The sequence below is a fragment of the Vanessa tameamea genome, chromosome 22 (genome assembly GCF_037043105.1).
Source record: "Vanessa tameamea isolate UH-Manoa-2023 chromosome 22, ilVanTame1 primary haplotype, whole genome shotgun sequence".
Taxonomy (NCBI): Eukaryota; Metazoa; Arthropoda; class Insecta; order Lepidoptera; family Nymphalidae; genus Vanessa; species Vanessa tameamea.
Window position 1 is genome coordinate 4,269,633 of NC_087330.1, and position 23,176 is coordinate 4,292,808.

At 34.1% G+C, this 23,176-nt stretch overlaps 1 protein-coding gene across 4 annotated transcripts in view; it reads right to left on the reverse strand.

Moving 5' to 3' along the window:
- LOC113391485 (AF4/FMR2 family member lilli) overlaps window positions 1-23,176 on the reverse strand; it is a 217,213-nt gene that overhangs the window by 120,622 nt on the left and 73,415 nt on the right. For all 4 annotated transcript variants that reach the window (XM_026627457.2, XM_026627455.2, XM_026627461.2 and 1 more), the window contains one exon: window positions 10,621-10,650. In XM_026627457.2, the coding sequence (XP_026483242.1) occupies window positions 10,621-10,650 (30 nt within the window). The remainder of the gene's footprint in view (window positions 1-10,620; window positions 10,651-23,176) is intronic.

Consider the following 23,176-nt stretch of genomic DNA (forward strand, 5'->3'; position numbering starts at 1 on the left):
ACAGGTTTTGTTTAGATATTACGGTAGCTACGGTAGATAATAAGTAGACTGTCTGGAGTTTTTAACCGACTACTAAATAGGATGTTTATATGTATGTATGTTATAATTCTGTCATACATAGGATTTGCAAAATTCTTTTTTTTTGTTCAAAAGAGATAAATTTCGAAAAGGTACCATTATTTTCGTAAAAAACTGATGATGAGTTTCGGAGACAGAAAACGGAACTCTTCAATAATTCAGCCAATCAACCGCGACTGCTACTATATTATTGCTACACGTTGTTGAGGTCGTTTTTTTTTTGTTAAAAATATTTTTATTTATTGCATTTATTTCGTATATCAGAAATGTACCTTATACTTCTTATATAAAAAAAATCGGAAATTGCAGTAGCAAAGGAATGATTGAAACACGCAATATCATATATGTTTTCCTCAAAATTTCAATAATTATGGGCGAATTGCAACCAATGAGCGAACAATAGTGTTTACAATTGCAAATATACATGACTATGTAATTTGCTCATTTATAACGTTGTATCATATATAACTTGTACATTATATATTTAGACTGATTGGTTACATTAAGTTTTTATCAATAATAAAGTTTTACCATAGTTCGTCGATAGGATTTATTCCTTCTTCCAAAGCAATTAATCTGACAATCATTGTAAACAAATTTTTAAACTCAACTCTTACCCCATGTTTGCCATTGATCTTTGATATATTTATTTAAATGGAATAATAATAACGAATAATATTACTAATATTTTAAATGGAAAAGTAAATATTTGTTACCTCTGCACGCTTAAACCGCTGCACTGATTTAGATTAAATTCGATATAGAGATAGTTTGAATCCCGTGGAAGAACATAGGCTACTTTTCTAATTCACCCCTATTGGGTCATTGATGGTTTATTCTTCTCGCGGGTAAAGCCGCAGGTTCGGCTAGTAATATTATAAATGCGGAAATGATTTTATTTGATACTCTTGCCCTCCCCCTCCCCCCCCCACACACACCACAAAGCCACAGGTTGAAACTAGTTTTACTATAATGAAAAGGAAAGTAATTTGTTTGGCTTTTTGACATCTACATATATCGTTTTCAAATATAATATTATCATTTAAAAAATCCGCTACTGGAGTCTGAATAGGAGCATTAAATTCGCACAAGTACATTAGCGTACATATTTGAGTAAGGTTGGTTTATCAACTACCTTGGGATTCTAATCCGATTTCGACTACCCTCTAGATACGGTTAAATGTGCCCAGCGAAATGTTTAACTAAAATTGCTTGTTCCATACTATTCGTAGTAATATTAATTAAATGAGGATTCAAATTAGAATAATAATTATCATTTTGTGAAGTGAACCTGGAATTTCAAGTAATCTTGATGTCGCAATGATAAAACAAAAACAGGTTAATTCATTGTAGAATTTTATTGAACGCACTTAGTTTTAGCACTCGCTGGCTTTTGTGCAAGTCCACCTGGGTTGGTACCACCCACTCATCACTTATTGTACCACTAAGCAGCAATACCTACTCAGTGTTGTCGTGTTCCGGTTAGAAGGGTCAGAGAGCTAATGTAATTACAGGCACAAGGGACGCAACATGTCAGTTCCCAAGGTTGGTGGCGCAATGGCGATGTAAGGAATGTTTAAAATTTCTTACGGCGGCAGTGGCAATGGCTGGTATTGAAGGCCATTTGAAAAAAAATTTAGTAACAGTTTGTAAATGTTCCACTTGCTAAGCAAAGACCTTTTTTCCTCTCGGGGAAAATATTTTGGAACTTATTCCACCAATACGTGTTACGTTACGTTAGTGAAATTCGACGTATACAGGTTTCCACACGATGTGTTTCTTCACCGTACACATAAGAACTTACAAACACAATTTAACTTTTTTGGCGGGTAGGCGTTGAAAATAATAACATCACCTCTGTTTTGAAATTATAGTTTTTATTTAATTAAATAGGATATAATACGTAAAAAGTAAAAAATATGTACTGATAATTCACAATACCATCCAGCAAATATTATCCTGTGCTAATTTGCGTTGCAAAAGCCATTGAAGAGTGTCCAATCTTTTGATCACATGTGAATTAACCTCAATGGAGTCGATTAAAGATATATTGGCCTCAATGGCTGAACAATTCAATACGACGATGAAGGACTTCCAGCAAGATCTCCAAAAAACTAATTCTCCAGTCACTCCCTCTTCTCTCGCTACGGAATTTGCCGCTTTTAAAACCTTCGTCGTCATGGCTTTGAATTCTCTCCAACGTCAGGTGGAATTATTTACATGTGAGTTTGACCGACTTGAAATGCGTTCCCGTAGGAAGATGTTGCTGTTCCACGGTGTACCTGAAGAGAGGTCGGAAGACACCTCGGCGCGGGTGACCAGTCTTGTCGCTGAACATCTTGATATCGACCAGATTACTACGACCTGCATCAAAAGATCCTATCGACTGGGTCGTAAAACGGAGGAAAAACCTCGTCCTATTGTGGTTAAGTTTTCGGATGTTTCTGTGCGAAGTAAGGTCTGGTTCGCAAAAACAAAGTTCAAGGGTACCGGTGTTACGCTGTCCGAGTTCTTGACCAAAGCCCGACATGACTTATTTTTAGCGACGAGACGGCATTTTGGAGTGAACAAGTGCTGGACGCGTGATGGAGCTATACACGTTATTGCTCCGGACGGATCGCGACATAAAATCGAAAGAATGATGGATTTCGAGAAGATTGTCGCTTTATCAAACTCAAAATCTGCCGTGCAACGTGTCGCAGCCACTGGTAAGACGTCAAATAATAAGACCCCACTTTTACGAGCTAAGAGAATGGTAAAAAAGTAGTTGTTTATTTTTACTCAAGCTTGAATTTTATAGATGTTCTTATATGATTTTGCAACCGATGTGTTTATTACCTATATGATTTGTAAACTGTATATAGTCTTTTTATTTGCTTTATATTTTGTACAATTCATATATTATTAATGTAGTTATTTTACTTTTTTATGCACCTAGTTCACTATTGTTGTAATGTGGTTGTGGTTATACTATATATTATTGATGTTTTAATTCCAGCGAATGACACAGTAGATAGGCTCCCACAGAGTATTCATACATGTAGATTATAGTAAACATTCTAAAACAAATTGTCTTTGGACAGACTTTGGATAATATTTCATTGTATTCATTTTTTTTTTTTTTTTTTAAGTTTGTAAAGGAATTACTTCTTTTTTTTTCTTTTTTTTTAAACTTATTTTATTTTTTTTTTTTTTAATGTTGTTTTTAAAATGTTAATTTATCTATGTCTGGTTGTATATTTGATTCTTACTGAAAAAGTTTAAGTATTTTATTTTGCAAATGGTTTCTTGGTTTTTATTAGTACACTAAATATTTTATTTTTAATTATTGCTCCTTTTTTTTTTTTTTTTTTGTTTTTGTTTACTGCTTTTTTTTTTTTTTTTTTTGTTTGTTGTTGCTTGTATCATTGTGGCTTTGGTCAGCTTCTCGTAGCTGGTGGGAATGTGAATTGAGCTCAAGTTGTTTTGTTTTTATTATTATAATTATTATTTTATTAATTTACATTTTTAAATTATATAGTATTTAACATTTCTTATTATCAAACATTTACATTTACCTACATTATAAATCTATTTTTATTTATTTATTTTATATATTCTTATTTGATTTATATTATGAGTCAGAACGATGATGATTCGTCGGATACATTTTGTACTTGTAGTGAAACAGATAGTAATGACAGTTTTCTTAGTCTACCCTCACTTTGTGATGAATTAAATGCACATTTTAGCGACGCTTCAAAGCTTTTTAACTTGGTTCACATTAATGCTCAGAGTGTTCCCGCTCATTTTTCGGATATGTTGACTTCGTTTCAAAATAATAATTTGCATGCTATTTTGGTTTCAGAATCCTGGCTGAAACCATGTCACCCTTCGACATCATTCAGCTTACCGGGTTTTCGCTTGATTCGGAATGACCGTTTAGGTCGTTCTGGAGGAGGTGTTGCCATTTACTTGCGATCACACATTTCTTTTACTGTTATTGATTTATCGCAACACCAAAATAGCCCCGGAGCTGAACATCTTTTTATTGAGGTCCTATTTTCCAACACTAAGCTTCTTCTCGGCGTTTACTATAATCCTAGCCTTACCATCGATTATTTTATGTCTTTTGAACAACTTTTAGAAAAATTTGCTCCTCTGTATACACATAAAATAATAATGGGCGATTTTAATACTTGTCTTCTTAAAAATGACTTTCGAACTTCACGCTTTACTTCTATTGTACAAGCAGCTGACTTGCACATATTGCCACTGTCTGCGACCCACACATTTCCTAACTGCTTACCTTCTCTTCTCGATTTAATCCTTGTCTCTTCTGATACTCATGTCGAAAAATTCGGTCAATGTGCTGCTACTGCCTTTTCCTATCATGACCTTCTTTTCTTGTCTTACAAACTAAGACCTCCTAAAGCTAAACGTAGAATTGTTATGAGGCGTAATTTTTGTAGGGTTAACTTTGAAAGGCTTGTTGAGGATGTGTCGAATATTGACTGGTCCGGAGTGCTTAATGCTTCATCAATTGATGAGAAGTTAAATACTTTCAATATCCTCTTAACTCAACTTTATGACAAGCATGCTCCTATTCGACCAGTGCTACTGAAACATCTACCGGCACCATGGTTGACTGACGAAGTGAAATCTTTGCAAAAGAAAAGGAATATAGCCAAAGCTAATTTTAGACTTGATCCCAATGACGTAAATCGTGAGAAGTACCGGAGAGCTCGGAATCGCTGTAACAGGCTGTGTAGGGATGAACATCGACGCCATATCTATAAGTCAGTTATTGAGGAAAATGACTCAGCCCGAGTTTGGAATTTCCTCAGATCACTAGGAGTTGGGAAACAACAACAAGATCTACATTCTGAAAACATAAATCTAAATTTACTAAATCAGCATTTCTCATCCTCTGTCACTATTGATAATACAACAAAATTAAATACAACTTCTCAAATTTCTTCTTCCACAACTCCTGATCTTCCCTCTTTTCGATTCAGTCAATTCACGTGTAGTGACGTTAAGAAGAATATTCTAGCCGTATCATCTAACAGTGTTGGTTCTGATTGCATTAGTCGCCAAATGGTAATTCCTATTATAGATAATTTAGTTCCTATAATAACAAATATTTTAAATTTTTCCATTGAGAGTGGCACATTTCCTTCTTGTTGGAAAGATGCTTTAATCATTCCCTTGCCAAAAAAACCCACCTCGACTTCCTTTTCCGATCTACGTCCTATATCTATTCTTCCTTTCCTCTCTAAAGTCCTTGAACGTCTAACTTATAATCAACTTAACCTTTTCCTCTGTAGATACAATCTTTTCAATCCCTTTCAATCCGGATTCCGCTCCGGCCATAGTACGACTACGGCATTAGTAAAAATCACTGATGATATTCGCATGGCTAAAGACAAGCGTCAGCTCACTGTTTTGACATTACTCGACTTCAGTAATGCTTTCAATAGTGTAGATTTTGACATCTTGCTTGCAGTATTGCGTTCTCTTAACATTTCTCCTATAACGATTGACTGGTTTCACTCTTACTTGCACGGTCGCCGGCATCGAGTGCGACTTAACGACACTTTTTCTGACTGGACTACTGTCAAAGCCGGCGTACCGCAAGGTGGCGTGATGTCTCCACTCCTATTTTCACTTTTTATTAATACTATTACTAAATATATTTTTTCTTCCTACCACCTGTATGCTGACGATCTCCAGATTTACATGCACACAAGCTTAGAAGATCTGCCTAGTACGATAGGTACCATAAATAAAGACCTCGAACGTATCAACAGATGGAGCAGAGAGTTTGGTTTGCAGGTTAATCCTTCCAAATCGCAAGCTATAATTATCGGAAGTCAACAGCTTATTTCGCGGATTAATTGCTCGAATGTGCCTCAAATCATTTTTGCCGGTGTCATTATCCCTTACAGTGAAACAGTCAAGAACTTGGGTATAACATTTGATAAATTTTTGTCGTGGGATCCACAGATATGTGAAGTTAGCAGGAAAATATTTTCATCAATCGGTTCACTAAGAAGGTTGCGTAATTTTCTTCCTTTTTCAACTAAAGCTGCTCTTGCCCAGTCTCTTCTTCATCCTATCCTTGATTACGCCGATTCTTGCTATCTAGACTTAAGGGAGGATCAGCTGAATAAACTTGAGCGTCTCCAAAACCTCTGTATACGGTTCATATTTGGACTTCGCAAGTATGACCACGTCTCTGAGTTTCGTGAAGGGCTCAAGTGGCTTCCCATACGTCTTCGCAGGAGTACGCACATACTATCTCTTCTATATTCTATATTATTTAGTCCTATTCTCCCTTCGTATTTAAAGGAAAACTTTGAATTTCTCTGTGACTCCCATAATAAATCGCTTCGTTCCAGTGAACGTCTCACATTGAAAATTCGCAATCACTCCACTACTTATTACAGCAAGTCTTTTTGTATTGAAGCAGCGCGCTTGTGGAATAACCTTCCGTTACACATCAGACATGCGAAATCACTTGAATCTTTTAAAAATAAAGTTAAGGAATACTATTTAAGACTTTAAGTTTGCTGTCAATTACATTATCACTAGCTATTCATATTTGTATTCGATTGTACTCGTACATAAGTTTATGACATGCTGTCTATATATATATGTATGTATGTATGTGTATTTTTTTTTTTATATATGTACGTGTATATCTATATATGTATGTATGTATGTTTATTGTTATGTATGTACGTGTATATCTGTATATGTATGTATGTATGTTTTATATGTTTTGATATATATGTATTTGTGTAGTATATTTATCTTGTTTAGTGTAATAATTTGTGTATAAATATAATTTCATATAGTATTTAACTTCTGTGCTGTACACGCGCTTTCCGCTTTTTCACATTAACTCCTCCATGCTGGTTGTCTGGAAGAAATCGCTCTTAAGCGATAAGACCGCCTGTTGTACATTTCTTTATTTTTTTTTAATAATGTGTTATTGAATGTAAGTTTTTCTTTTCTCTCGTGTATGTACAATAAAGAGTTATTATTATTATTATTATTATTATTTAATCACAATGTGAATCCGCATTCTCGTTTGAAATTCACGTGTTCTAGCTACTGAGCCACGTCAAATCAAAATTCGGACTTGGGTTAGATGCTAGAAAATGAGGAAAAGTGATATCAATTCAACTATATCCACGGAACCAATGCACAATAACACGGCTAACTTAAAGTGATATTGCTAAACGAAATTGAACCGATTGTTGCTCAAACCATTACCATTGATCACGGAGAAACGTAATGTGAATGATCCCATTGAAAGTGGTGCAATGCGTTTGTGTGAAACTTATATAATTACCTCAAATACGAAATCAGATTATTATACCACCAGCTGAGCCAGTGATTGTAAACTACGAAAAATTCCTTCTCACGGGTGAAACGGTATTGACGCACGCGCAAGTTACTAAGGTCAGCGCGACATTATCTGTCTCTCTTCAACAAATTGTAAGATTCACGCGAGGGAACGAGAAAATGGTATATGCAAATGAGCGTCGATAAAAAACGGGCATCCGACTTACTGTGTCGAGTCGTCTTGATTGATTAGATGCCCCTTTTTTTTGTGCCGGAGGCCTTTTAGAATCTGGACTCTCTGCGCCATTCTATTGTCTGGCCGCTTTACCATCACTGCGGATGACTACAATGGGTCGTCGTTTACTGAAAACTGGAAAGTAATAAATAACTCGTAATCGTAAACAGAGGACGCGTCATAAATACCCGGACTTTAGGAGCGAACGGTACGACTTATAGATAATGTTGATTCTCTATTTACGTCTGCCAACAATGTTATGCTAATATATTCCGAAATATTTATTTGTGAGTAAATATTGCTTTGCAATTATGTATTATGATAAAATCTACGTAAATATGCTTCATGATTTTATAATTATACTGCAATGTTCGTTACACGACTATGACTTTCAATATTTATTTAAAGCACTGTTGCAATACTGCTATCACTCATTAGGTATTTAATTTCGATATATAAAATTAATTAAGGTGATTGTTGATTAAACCGAAACTAAAAAATAGTACCAAATGGATAAGTCAACATGTTCGATGTTTACATTCGTAGTTCCCCATGAACCTTTAGCAGCGTCTTTGCAACCATTACCTATCTCTTTCTAAAGTTTGTTTCGTGTAATGAGTCATGCACTTATCCCTTTCGCACAATGATTTATAGCTTAAGTGCTTTTCCAACGCTTCTTGCAAATATGCTAACCGTGGTCAATAAAGATGCAATAAAATAATTTTCTTTCTTTATAATTTATCCGATTGAAATCATATTACAATAACATAGAATGATATCAAACAATTGGTAAAGTGCTTAAAAATATATACCTAAAAGGACTAGTAGTCGCCCGCGACTTTGCTCGCGTTTTAGGGGTTAGTTATCAGATGTTAGGTAAAAAAGTACTCATGTCATCCCTTGGAGTTCAAGTCTACTTCATACCAATTTTTATCAATTTCGCTTCAATGATTTCGCCGTTAAAGCGTAACAGGTAGACCGGCAGTTACGATAATGGTTCCGTTAAAAAGAAAAAGCAAATAATAAAAAAATCAAAGAAACAATATTGTCGAGATGTTTACTTTCCTTGACACCGTATAGACACGTGAATGGTACAAATAAAAAAGTAGCATCGCAGCGCAATGGTAACTAAAATAGAAATTAGAAAATGATGTACTTTCACGTAATTGATGGTAGTGCGAGTGGATAAGCGAAACTAATTATGCAGAGTGCATCACACTCGGCTAGATATTATGTGAACGGTGCACGCTCTTCTTACACACACACACACACAAACAGACACACACACATACACACATACACACATCCACATACATGCGCTACTGACTGAAGTCGTTAACTTGCTATTTACAAGTCGGGATTAAAGTAATTTGATTACGTAAACATATTTGAAATAAGAATATGATTCCGTTGATGTGGGCGAGATTTTCTATGTGTGTGTAATGTTTGAGTGACGCTTTTCTGACGCAAAAAAGTTTCACTTGTTTCAAGAGGTGTGCATGTGCTGTAATTTTTAATTACAACATGACATTAAATACCTATATTATACTAACACGATTATAAATATAACACGTTTTTTTACTTAATTAATCAAATTATGTATGTCATTATTCATAATTCTATATAACACTATATTGTTACTTGAGATGCCCGGCGTTATGGCTCTACTTGTGAGTTATATGTATATAGCTAAGTGGAAACTTAACTGGCAAATTATTTGATTTATGTTCTATTTTTGTACAGTTTATTTATTAATTAATAATAAAAAAAAACACACTGACCGTTTTAACGTTTTGCTTAAATTTTAAACTTCACAAATATTATTGTACATAATTATTTTGTAACGTACAAAAAGGGATACTGGACTGATACTTCTTAATAAAGATTATTTTATAACCTAGGCGTACAGCACTTTACGAATCTGATTGGAATTGAATTGTACAAACGCTTTTTCGTAATCATTATATTCAAACTCCCTATCATAAATAAATTCTATTATTGTTGTAAATAATTGGGTTTTTGAGATAATAAATGAATATAATTAACACATTTTCATAGTTGCAAAATAAATAATAAAATATGCAACTCAATTCACTGCTTTAATTATTAATAATGCGTAGTATTATTATGTAACGTGAAAAATATGTATTTCTCATCTTGCTCATCTTGCTCTCACGTCTCGACGTCTCAACCAATTATCGTGAAATAAGACGTTGAATGAAGTACGATAGTTAAAATGAAAAGAGACAGTTAAGAGGAAATAAAACGCGGATCTCAATCGAAAAGCGAGGGTCTAATTCCAGGATACGTAATGGTGCGTACCATTGCATTTAGACTTGCTGTATTATATTTATAATTTCATCTCGTGCTCGGCGATCGTCAGATAAACTTCATGTCGGCGCGCTAATGGTTGGACAACTCTAACCTCCTTAAAGCTCATTCTATCGACAACGTGTGTCTCAAACTTCTCCCGGCGGTGGGAAATTTACGCTGTTGCTTATTTGATAAGTAAAACTACTCAAACGAACGCTATTTAAAATATTACAGTCAATAAATTAATATTAATAATACATTTAAAAACATATTATCCAGAATATTTTAAGGGGAGGAAAGAAATTATCGTAAGATAGTGTTCTATAGATATGAACAAAAAATATAGTCACAAAAATTTTACCAATTGAACCACTAACGACTCCAGTATATTAGATAACTGTATTATAATTACATATAATTACCCAAGTTATTTGCTAGATTTTAAACCCAAACTCTTAATATTTATTGTACCAACAAACAAGAACAAGACAAACAAGAATTTGGGTGCTTTTAATCACGAGTGAACCAGTGTAATTAAAAGGATATAATTTAAGATTTCATGGTAACATTAAATAAAATATTTTATATATGTACTTCGCCAGTCATCGTACGAAAAAACTACCAAACACATATATGTATATGATAATGATTTATCTCACCGGCTCGACTCCAGCATCATCTTGTGTGGCCTGGAAAGAGAAAAAAAATCTATTAAATAAAATACTTAATAAATAACCAACGCTCAAACCGAACAAAACATTTTGTTAAAAAAAAAAAACATTAAACAACATAAAATATATTAACAATGATAAAAAAAACGTTGATAACAGTAACAAAAATAAACGTCATTGAAAAGGAAAACTTATAACAATGCAAGGCCACAACAGAAGCGTAATAAAATCAGAAATGTAAATCCGATATTAAATAGAAAACTGAATGGAATCGGATCCGATAGACACGAAAGCAATCACGATAATCTTCGGAAGGTTGTAGACGATACCCACCATTGGGTATTAATCGAACTCCCGGCGGATCTCTGCCGTGTTATTTCGCAGCCCCTGAGGTTATTCGATGATCGTCGATACCAAGAAACAATTAATAATATTACAAACTATTTTCAAATTGATACCACGGAGACTAACGGAATCATCTAAACTGATTCGTTTAAATATATAATACGATGAATTATTTTTTTAACATGTCAAACGTACCGCTATTTTATTCTTTATCTCATAATAAGATAAATGGATAGATTGTATCGCGAAGTCTTATCCGTGTAAAACCGCAAACGGACGAGACGTCTATTAATAAATCATAGGTTCCACATTAAAAACTTATTCCTATACATGCCCCAGCGACATTTACTGCCATTTCAACATAATCTCGCCTTCAAGAGTTTAAATATTATAGTTAGATACACATATCACAATATCAGAGTCACTTTAGTATGTGAACTAGTATTTTTGTAACTTCTAAAAGATCTAAATACCAAACGTTAAGCGGCAATTTGTATCAAGGGTTTATTAACGTGACTTTGTAATTTATTTCAGTATTATTATACTTGCTGTGGTTAGCAAACAAAAATGGTCGTGTGATTTCCGGCGGTATAAATAGAACCACTCCATTAAAATCGGTATCGTTGAACATCGATTAGAGGTTTTCTTAGTAGGTATCACCGGCAAAAGCTATCTCAAGGAGTGTTGGCATCAGGTAGACGGTATAACCTTCTGCCAAATCATTTTGAAGTGTTACCACACACTGCGCAAATGGGGCCTCACGCAAATGGGAAAATAGCAAGCTATTCGTGATTAAATAGAAAATGTAATTTTGTTTTCATTTCCTAAACAAAACCGCAAACTTTTCTGTAGACTTATACCTAATAGATCTCTGAATCTCCGTTTTATTTTTATAAACACTCACTATAGAAGCGCTCCTACGACGATATTTCCTTAGACTACGTGACATACAAATATTCTATACATAGCATATGTCTAAGTCAAAGTTATTTGCAATCAAGTAAAATATAATTTACAAAAATATGAATAAAAACACTATCCTTATCTTATATATATATATATATATATATATATATATATATATATATATATATATATATATATATATATATATATATTATCTTTATAACAATATGTCTTAAATCCCAGTGTATGATTTATAAGAATAATTGTAATTAAAAACCGTACATTAAAAATTCAAGGTTACAACAATACAAATAAAATGTATATTCCTAATGATGTTCGCGCTTAAATTAATAAATATAAATACATAATAACACATTTTCTCATTATATTATATAAGCATTTTGACTGTATAATTTTACTTCCTTAAAAAAAACTTCATATAACACTGACAATATATTTTATATCGACAAAAATACGATAACCGACAAGTGTTACATACATACGCCACAAATAATATCAATTTTATTCGTCGATGTCGTTATCTCCTTGCAATTATTGGTCTTAATAATTTCACTGTTATCGGCTCTTCAAGGTTCCAGAGGTCATTTCTATACACTCATATTACGTTACTTTCGATGGCCGTGCCTCGGCTTATCGCCCTATCAACCGCACTATCAGCGACTTGAGGAGTTTCAACAGCTACCTCTGATATAATGTTTATTATAATTTCAATTTGTAATATCTGTCACGTCAATATATTTAGTCTAGAAAGTGCTTAGTATATTTATTAACGTTGCGTAGATATTACATCAATAATAATGTATTTATAATTTTTCCTGCGTTATTGTACACTACACAAAAACAACAACAAAAGAGCAAAGCAAACACAGTTACAGGCACAAAAATAAATAATTATATGTATAAAAGTTATTTTATCGCTAAAGGAGCGATGTCTTCCATACATACTTTAAGTAAAAGACACGGGATAAAACAGCGTAAAGGAGAAATCGAACAATTTAAAAAAATTGCCAATCGTAATACACGGAAAGGAAGATTGATGGACGATTAAAATCTCATCATAGAAGTCAGCTGAAAATGAAAAGTAACTAAACAGCAAGAGATCCATTCAAAGAGAGTTCTAGATACATTATACATGTACCTGTTGGATTGACGGTATATTTCATGATGATTTTGAAATACACAATATAGTAACGATGATGTTTTACAAAATACTGGCAGCAAGTCTTTTAAAATATGTATATTGTATATAATATGTCATTTATTTTCAAATATCTAATATATTAAGAACTGTTCTTATGCTTCCTACCGACGTTCGACACGAACTTTCAGAACGACCTTATACATGTAAACATAAATATGAAACATAAGTAATGTAGTACAAGAGGCTAATTTATAGTCGTTTTAAAACAATTAGTGTTCTAGCAACACTCATTGTTTTCTTCAATCAATGTTTAAATTTAAATATTGAATGTATTCTAATTTTAAAAAAGAGGCAAAGTAACGTATGCCTATTTGCCGTATTAAAATTAAATAATTGATGTATAAATGAAGAATATATTATTCACGAACTATATCTATACTTATATTGTACGACCTCCGTGGTAGAGTAGTGTGTACACCGGTTTTCATGGGTACACAAGTCCGAGATCCCGGGTTCGATTCCCGGCCGAGTCGATGTAGTTCATTAAGTTCATTAGTTTTCTATGTTGTCTTGGGTCGGGTGTTTGTGGTACCGTCCTTATTTCTGATTTTCTATAACACAAGTGCTTTAGCTACTTAGATCTAAATCAGAGTAAGGTATGTGATGTTGGCCAGCATTTATTTATTTATAAATGAATAAAATAAATACAAAGAATAAAATATTATAAATGCGAAAGTAACTCTGACTGCATTTCTGTTACACTCACGGCTAAACCACTGCATCTAATTAAATAAAATTTGGTATGAAGAAAGCTCGAATCTCAAGGATGGACATAGGCTGTACTTTTTATACCTAAAACCCACGACCGCCCCCCTAAAACGCGGGCGAAGCCGCAACCGAAAACTTGTTATTTTATAAATCCTGGCACAGTATCTAGATACAATGTAGAGCTTGCCCGCAAAAAAATTTGGCCGATGAACTGCGAAACGAAATTGAAACCAGACAGAATATTTTAGTAATATCTCCGACTTAGCATAGTTTTCTAAATCTGCAACGCGATTTAAAAATTCCGTCTGCAAAAACGGAGCACTTGGACATACCGAATGAAATATCGTTTTGCTCTGATTTTTTTAAAAGAGTAAGGGTTTGATGCGACGCATACTCTTAAATATATGGATGAGAGGAAGTCGATCCGTGGAACCGGTATAACATAAGTAAACGAAGCTTTTTGTTATAGTACTTAATCGCTGCTACTAAAGACTCGCACGCACTGCGGAAAAAAAATGCGCGGTTAAATTTTCATATTACTGAAACAATGAAGATAAACGTACTTGTGATTAAAATGTTGCATAGGATAAGAATCTGCGGTTTGATAGAAATTAAACTCACGGCGATACAGACTGAATTGAACGACGAGCTCACTCGTGCGTTTCTATTCATAGGATGTCGTGTTTTTTGTCTGCCGCTCCGACAGTGCTAGTGGTAGACAAAGATTTAGAATACAGAATCTTTGCAGATTTTGGTATTGTGTGAAGAAAATCACTTTCAAAGTTTTTAGCGATCCAGTATTTATACACATCGATTCTCGTTTAACGATGTAATATCAGGTAAAGTAAGATTTTGTTATATGTCTCAGTCGAAATATGTCATTTAACCCGTATGGAATAAAAAAAATATGGCATAAAAATCGTATAGAATTTTATTCGCAGGCTCGCGTAAGTTGAATATGAACCGCGACGGTGTGATTTCGTTGTGCGGTCTTACCCTTAGAATGTTTATGATCTGATTAGGTTGATGCATTAAAAAAAATTAGCAAAGACATTTATTGCTGAACCATTAACTTTGTTACACGTATAAAAAAATTATTTAAAAAATAAAAATATATATCTCAGACTCGGAAGTCACGATTATGACGCACCGGCAGCAACCGGTAGCACCGAAAAACCTGTGTGGTCACCTTCACCATTTCACATTGGGCAATCCATGTCTAAAAATGTAGACAGTTCAAATATCAGCGCTATACCAGTCAACGATTTCATTCTTAAAAAATTAAAAGTCATCATACTCCATAAACGTTTGACCGCGAACAGTTATTTCGCTCTGTGGTCGACGTTCTGGACAATTTATCCAACTGACATTTCTATTTGTTACACGCAGATACTATTTCAAAAGTAAATAATACAAAACGGCGTATTTTGACTCGTAAATAATGTCTAATTGACTAAACGCCATTTGGAGCATTTATTTACTGTCAATAAAATAAGCATAAATTACAAAAATAAGTATTTTATTTAAATATTACAAGTGCACTTCTAAGTTACGACCCTTATTACAAGTATTTGATTTAATACTGACTATGACTAATACCGATTCAGGTACCTAAATCTGGTTACAATCAGAAATAAAAAAACAAAAAAAATACTGTACTAAATATAATATATTACATTATAAAAAATTAAGATATCTATATACTTTTTAATAATTTATATGACACAAGGTTCATTAGTTGCACTAATTATTACAAGTTGCAATAGCGTTACTTAACATTACATATACAGTCGATATTGTTTAATATTTATGTTTACATTTATTTTTAATAGCATATGTAGGCGCTGACAGTAAATGGTCACCGTTGTCCTTAGATATTGGCGCTGTAAGACAATTTAACGGCTCCTTACTTCGCCAATGCGACACCAATTTCGGGAACTGAGATGTGATGTCCCTGGATCCTGTATCTGCACTGTCTTCCTGCTGCTTAGCGGTAAAATATATGACGAGTGGGATGTTATTTTTATTGGAATATTGAGTAAAGTAAAAACAAATAAAAAAGCAAGAAAACAACCGTATACGATATATCTAGAAAGAAAAGATAAATATGTATGTTTAGTTAAACTGTTGATCGTGTTTAACGAGCAAATTTACCAATACTATACATTAAATTTACATCTTATGTAGACAGAATCAGGTAAAGGAAACCAACCAAGGCTCGATCCTTTGAAACACAAAAACCTTCATTGAAATGGTCGTAGAAAACTATAATTTGTCAAAAGAAAATGATTTGTTGCCTATCGAATCGAAAAAGGATCGTTTCGATTTTATGAAAGAGATAGAAACATAAAAAATATTTGATACGAATTTTAATAGGTTTGTTACCTGAAAATCATATATTTTTATAAAGAACAATTATTATCCTTTTGTTAAATATAATTATACGTTATAATCTAGCGTAAGGACATGATCATATTGAGTTAGTTATTTAATATACATACATACATTTTTAAAATTGTTATTGTATTGTTTGTGTATAGTGTTATTGTTCAGGAACAGATATACTTCGTATTGGTGTGGTGATGAGTGGAGATGTTGGTTTGACGAGTGACTGAACCAGTGTAACTAAACATATAAACGTGTTTCAGGTCATAACATTTAAGTTCTATTCCATTTTTTAATCGATAGTGTAATGAATGATCAATATTTCTCGTGGTGAAAAAATGTGTAGGCGGTGGTGATGTCTTCTAAGGCGCATTTGCTCGTCTGTCGCGTCTTCTCTACTTTAAAAATAAGTATTGGAAACATGCGACTGACTAACAGCTAGCGGTACCGTCACAAGAAGAAGTAACGAGAAGGTTACTGTTTACAAAAATAGGTACAACGGGGCCAACAGCTTGAATATTAAGAGATGCTATCGTGTCTACATTATTGAATTCATCAGAATAGTTAAGAAAATTAAAAATTTTTTTTATTGATTTGTATATTTCGAACATTATAGATAAGCCCATCAACTGTTTACCTCACAAAAAAAAACGTTTAACAAAACGAAGAGAGAAATGTGCTGAACCATTTAGTCTTTGCCTATTTATATATATATGTACATATATAAATTATAGTGTATAATTAATGTATGATGCATTCATTAACAAAACATAAATTTTTAATGAATAATTGTTGTTAAATTATTTAAAGTAGTCACGAAATTAACTTCAAATACTTCAAAACTTTTTGATAAAAACGACGATGGCAAGGTACTTTACGTAATTCATGTTTTTGTAGCCTTAGATCGTTTATCTATATACAATATTTCATCAAAGTAAGTTTGATCCTCATTTATCTTTAGTCAAAGCAGAAGAATTTTTAATGGCAAACCAAGTCGGCGCTAAAAATAACGGAAGATTTAGAATAGCAAAAGAAATACGAATAATACAGAATGCTGCAGTTCGTTTGGAATTTAAAACGCGGTCACTAGAAATGTTTGCACTGAAGAATGAATTCCTCCTTACTTCCTTTATACAGTATCTTAAGAGACAATTTTTATGATAATTAAAGTAAAGAATAATATAAATGTACGTTGTCTCAGGAAAGTGGTGACGAATGAACATAGATAACTAAAACGACTCACCCTCGTGTGAACGACGCACTCCGTGCAGTCATTTTACGATATTATATATTACGAAAAAAAAAAGACATTTTCACCGAGAACCCAAGCACTTAAAGGCAAGACGTACATCTTTCTGAATTCATAAAGACTTTAAAAAATAATAAAAAACTGAGACGCAGACGGAATGAGAGTGAACGATTTAAGAGAGAAAGTATTAACATGACGATCTCACGTTACGAATACATTCGAGCATTTTCTTTTTAAATGCAAACGATCTTTAACAATCACGTTTCCATTCAGAATCAAAATAAACCATAAGAATAACATGAAATTGTTGTTCAAGTTTCTCAAACAGATATTTTTAAATAGGAAAAGTAGTTACGTCAAGCGAAAACGTCCATTAAAATAATATAAATGTTAGTGAGTGCACTTTAGTTTTAAGACGAAGTTAATGAAGGCATTGCAGGGTTCCGTAGATGGCAATAGAGATACATCAGCTCATTAGCAAGGCAAGCGTAGTCGCTGCTAAAGAGGCCAAGTGGTGCTAGAAGAAGAGATGATTTTTGAAACAGCGACACGAGTAACCTCAGTTGAAGAACCTAATTTAATTAATATTTAGCATTTTATATAAATTGTTTTATTTATATGCTGTTTGTTTTAATGTTATGAAGTAACCTCCCATCACTGGGCTCGTGTAATCTAGGGCACTTTCTGTAGTACCTACTCTTGTGAAGATTATTTCATCTCCTAAATAAATGACCTATATGTAGAGGAATTTAATCTTCAAGGAATCTTAAAGAAAATACAAGTGGAAGCTGAACAGAGTAAACAAGATGTTAATATCAAAACAGAACCGGTCAAATTATTTGCCCTTAAAAAAGCGCTATTCACTTCTTGAAGATCATTTAAATGATATATCTCAGCGATAAAATGTGTGAATTCACGCCGTCTTTAGCATTTCAATAAATTATTTCACTAATGAATAAGGATACTTGAAATAAGTACCATTTCACAACATTTATATAAATTACTCGATCCAAAGAACCATACAATGTGATCCAGGTGCTGTGATTTTAATCTTAAATTCTATAACAGATGTAAATAGACCCTCGGAAACTTCACGTTAAGTATACCAGTTCATTATAGGATTAGGGTGCATATGGGAATGATAAACTTTGCTAGGTTCTACGCGACTTATGATTTGAAAGATGCTTAGATGAGATCATATTTATGATCATTTGTTGTTGGTCGTCAAACATATAACCATCCTCCTGACGACAAACGCCCATTGGGATATTGTTCCCGTTGAGTTAGTTCCGCACAACCATTCACCGTACTGGTGACTGGGACTCAATGATAAGATGCGTTAACGGTTAGAGAATTTATTTTCTCAGAAGACAAACATTACCTGAGTCGGCTTTTACGGCTTACAATTGGGTGGCCCTTTTATGCTCTACTATGACCTCATGGCCTTAATAATCGTGGTATATTCATATCATAAAAATCATAAACATTATCGATCGTCCTATATAGAAGTACAGTTGCAAAAATATTGAAAATATAAAAATATTCATTCGATTGATTAGAAAAGATAGCCGTTATTTTGCGGGTCATGTTTATTGTCTTGTTTTTTGGACTGTGACGAGGCCTTTGACTCCATTGTCCATGTATTCAAAATGCACATTATTTAAAATGCAATCAGACCTTGCCCCGATGCCTAATCCGTTTGGAATATTCTTCATTCGTAAGCTGTGGCTCGGCCATTATATCCATCAATTGAATGTGGGATGAAGATATCAAGCTAGTTTATCAACACAAGTGGCCTCCCATTAGTAAATGTATTTTGATAAGGACCTGCACATGAAGAATACTTGCTTAACTTAAGTTGAATGATATAAAATGTATTGTAAGCCGTTAAGTCCTTCCTTCCTTTTCTTCTTTTTTTATAAATGCATAATACATAATTAACACAATAGTATTTTATTACCGGAATACGAAGAGACTATCAGAACAGATGGAATTTCATGAAAGTCCATCTGTTCCGGCATAATTTCTATACTATCTCCTTATTCCTTATCTCCTAATTCGAGAAATGAGGTATTGTTACAAGCGTCTTGATCGTCCGCTGGTTAGGCTATTTGACGTCACTCTTAATACAATATGGCGCTCTCTAGAGGACATAAGGTCCTTTTCCTTATGCAATGAAAGGGCTCAATCATCACAACACATTTCAAATGTATCTGTAATTAGCACTTGACGCTTTACTTGAATTTACTCGATAATTAAGTAAAAATTTTGGATTAACGTCATACTTTAGAGAGCGCAATTTATGAGTAGTATTTTTTTTATCTTTTAATTCATGATTTGATAATGTATACTATAATGTATGTATATACATATTGTTGTTGGTTTTCTTTTTTTTTATTTGTATTTATACAAGTATGGTCATGTTTTTTTATTATTATTGGTAGCATAATAAAATCCTTGCATGTTTTATTGTAGGAGAAGTTGAATTTTTTACGTGATCCTTCAGAAATACTTCGACGTTGAGTTCCCTCGGACGTCTTATTAAAACTTTTCTATGCGTTTTGTCTTTCTTAAAAACAGCTTCAGACTTATAAAGAAGTGTTGCAAATACAGTTTAATTAAAAATGTTGGTCAGACAAACGTGATCAACATCTCTATGGATTGCTTTAAACGAATTATTAACAATATGTACATATATAGTAAAATGGTTACAGACTATTGTTTGTGCTTTCATTTTTGTACAGGTAGGTACTTATTTTAACAGGTAGGACGAGGGAGTGGGTCACTTGATGGTATGTGGTCATTTTTTACATTACATTAACAGCCTGTAAATTTCCCACTGCTGGGCTAAGCCTTGCTCTCCCTTTGAGGAGAAGGTTTGGAGCATATTCCACCACGCTGCTCCAATGCGGGTTGGTGGAATACACATGTGGCACAATTTCGTTGAAATTAGACACATGCAAGTTTCCTCACGATGTTTTCCTTCACCACCGAGCACGAGATGAATTATAAACACAAATTAAGCACATGAAAATTCAGTGGTGCCTGCCTGGGTTTGAACCCGAAATCATCGGTTAAGATGCACGCGTTCTAACCACTGGACCATCTCGGCTAGGTATGTGGTCACCACCTCCCATAGACATTGGCGTCGTACGAAATTTTAATCATCTCTCACATCTCCAATGCGCCACCTACTTTGAGAACTAAGTTATTATGTCTTTAAGTATTGCTACTTGACGGTAGAATTTATGATAAGTGGGTGGTACCTACCCAGACAGACTTGCACAAACCTCAACCACCAAGTGAAATGAGTTTCATATGTACATATAGCTAACATTAAAAACAATTAACTTTTTACACGAGCTATCCACTTGTCACTCGTAAAGGCCATTATGTACCATAAATAAACAATGTTTAATACTAAGTAGCAATCAAATTTTTCAAAACGAAATACACGTAATACAAAAAAAGTGTTACAAATAACGCTATGCTAATTAATTATATCAACATATAAAGCCATTCAATATTTGTTATACAACTTGATTGACTTTAAAATCTTAAAATAAGTTAATTATAAATGTCGAAATGCATTTAAATGCAGTGCAATAGTGAATATTATTCATAATATTAGTATTATATAAAGTTGACAAGTTTGTTTGTTTGAACGCGCTTATCTGAAGATCTATCTATCCGGTTTCCATTTCCGATAAGATATTTCATAAGCCCATTGGTTAAGGAAAAAATATATATAGATTAATATAACATTAGGCTACCTATGGAACTCGGATGCCTCTGTCCGGTTCGTCGACCAATACGAATCCGACTCGGGCTCCGACTCGTCGAAACCCGCTGCCGACCGCCTCGGCAAAAAAAACCATGGGCTCAGCCGCGCTAGGGCTGAGCTGAAAGAGAAGGAGGAGGAGGTGAGGGAGCTTGCTTTCGAGATGTCGCTCTGCAGCTGGGCGTTTAAAAAGGTTCCGGCTGCGGCGTCGGTTCCGGTGGTCGAAGAGCCGACCCCGGCTCCAATAGACCCAGCACTCTTCAATGCTGAGGAGCTCCACGCGGAGGCGGGCCGGTTTGCAGCCCAGATTAGGGAGGTCGCCTTGAAGTTCTCAAACTTAAAAGGGGGCTTCATCAAGAGACTGAAGGAGTCAGCGGCCTCTCTAGAGGGCGGGGTCGACACTCGGGCGTCTCGGACGGAGGCCGACGAGGCGAGAAAGAGCCTCAGCCAGGCCTAGGAAGGCGGCTCCACTAGCAGTTCAGATCGCGCCCACCGCTTGCCCACCGAGCGCACCGGCACCGGCGACGTCCCAGATACCACCGAACCAGGAGCCGTCCTGGTCCACGGTGGTGAGAAAGGGAAAGAAGGGGAGCATGACCGCCCCTTCCGCCAACTAGTAAGCGATTGATTTAATGAGTTAAACGACTTTTTAAATTTTTTAAATTAACAAATTCTTATACTTTTAAATAATGTAATAAGGTTATAATACCTCGATCTGAATTGAATAAAACAGAAGAATTTAGGGTTGATGCAACATTTTGCAACGAAGCAAAACCGTTACCTAAGCAATGTGAGTTTGGCCAGATGATAACCGCATTGAACCGATACTAACTAGTAACTACGGACTTGTGGTGTTTTCCACTTTATACTATGGCAACAACAATGCCCTTAATCCTATTGAAACTTTGCAAATTATATGAGTATATAACTCATCACTAAAACAGTTACAAAAAAATATGCACCAAATATGTTGGTAACATTTGCTTCTTAAAACTTTTCTTTATTGAAACAAGAATTAGTTAATTCACTAGGTCGACTGTGTTTTATATACACAGTCGACCTAATGGTCCACCTAAAGTTAAGTGGTCACAAACGCATATAACAATTATGTTTAAAGTAGTAAAGCAAGAAGTTTAAGCGACTCCTTACTTTGCACAACACCGGATCCAAAACGTAATATCCTTATGGTTACAATTGGCTAACTCACAATTTGGAGAACTGCTGATTGGGTAGTGGTAGTAGTGGTTAAACCAGGCTATGACGATTACTACACAAATTCATACAAGCACCTAAAGACACTCGTATGTTAAATAAATACAAAAATCGTTAATCGACTATAATATTTACGAAACGACGCACACTCACACCTCTTGTTTCTTAAACCATATGTACGCAGTCTTACTTAAAACGCGCTTATTATGAATACTTTATAATTAAGACATTAATTTTATTAATTGACATAAGATTTCATCGGCTTAGGGCGTCGTCAGTATGAATAGAAAAACCGGTATTGGGACAAAATCTCTCATTGGGGTGAGCAGGTGTTTGATTGTAAGAGTTATGACGATACCGGTTTATCAGCTGTCTTGAGCACGCACGATTAATATGGGAAAATAGAAATCTATACTTAGATCAAACTTTTAATAGCGTTAGGTCTAAAAACTCCAAACTAAAAAAAAATTCAGATTACTTAAACGGTCGTTTTTAGCAATTTATAGGACAAATATAAAACAAAAAAACTTCAACAGATTATCCCATATGGCACCTATAGGTAAAATTAAACAACTTAATTCGAAGACGAGATGATGAATAAAATCACATTAGCCGTAAACTGCGGCATTAAGCAACCGTTTTATAGACGCAGTATAAAAAACAAATTACTTAAGTCGGCATGTTAAAAAAGTGTTATTTTATAGAATTTTGCTTTACTTATACACTCTGTAATGTA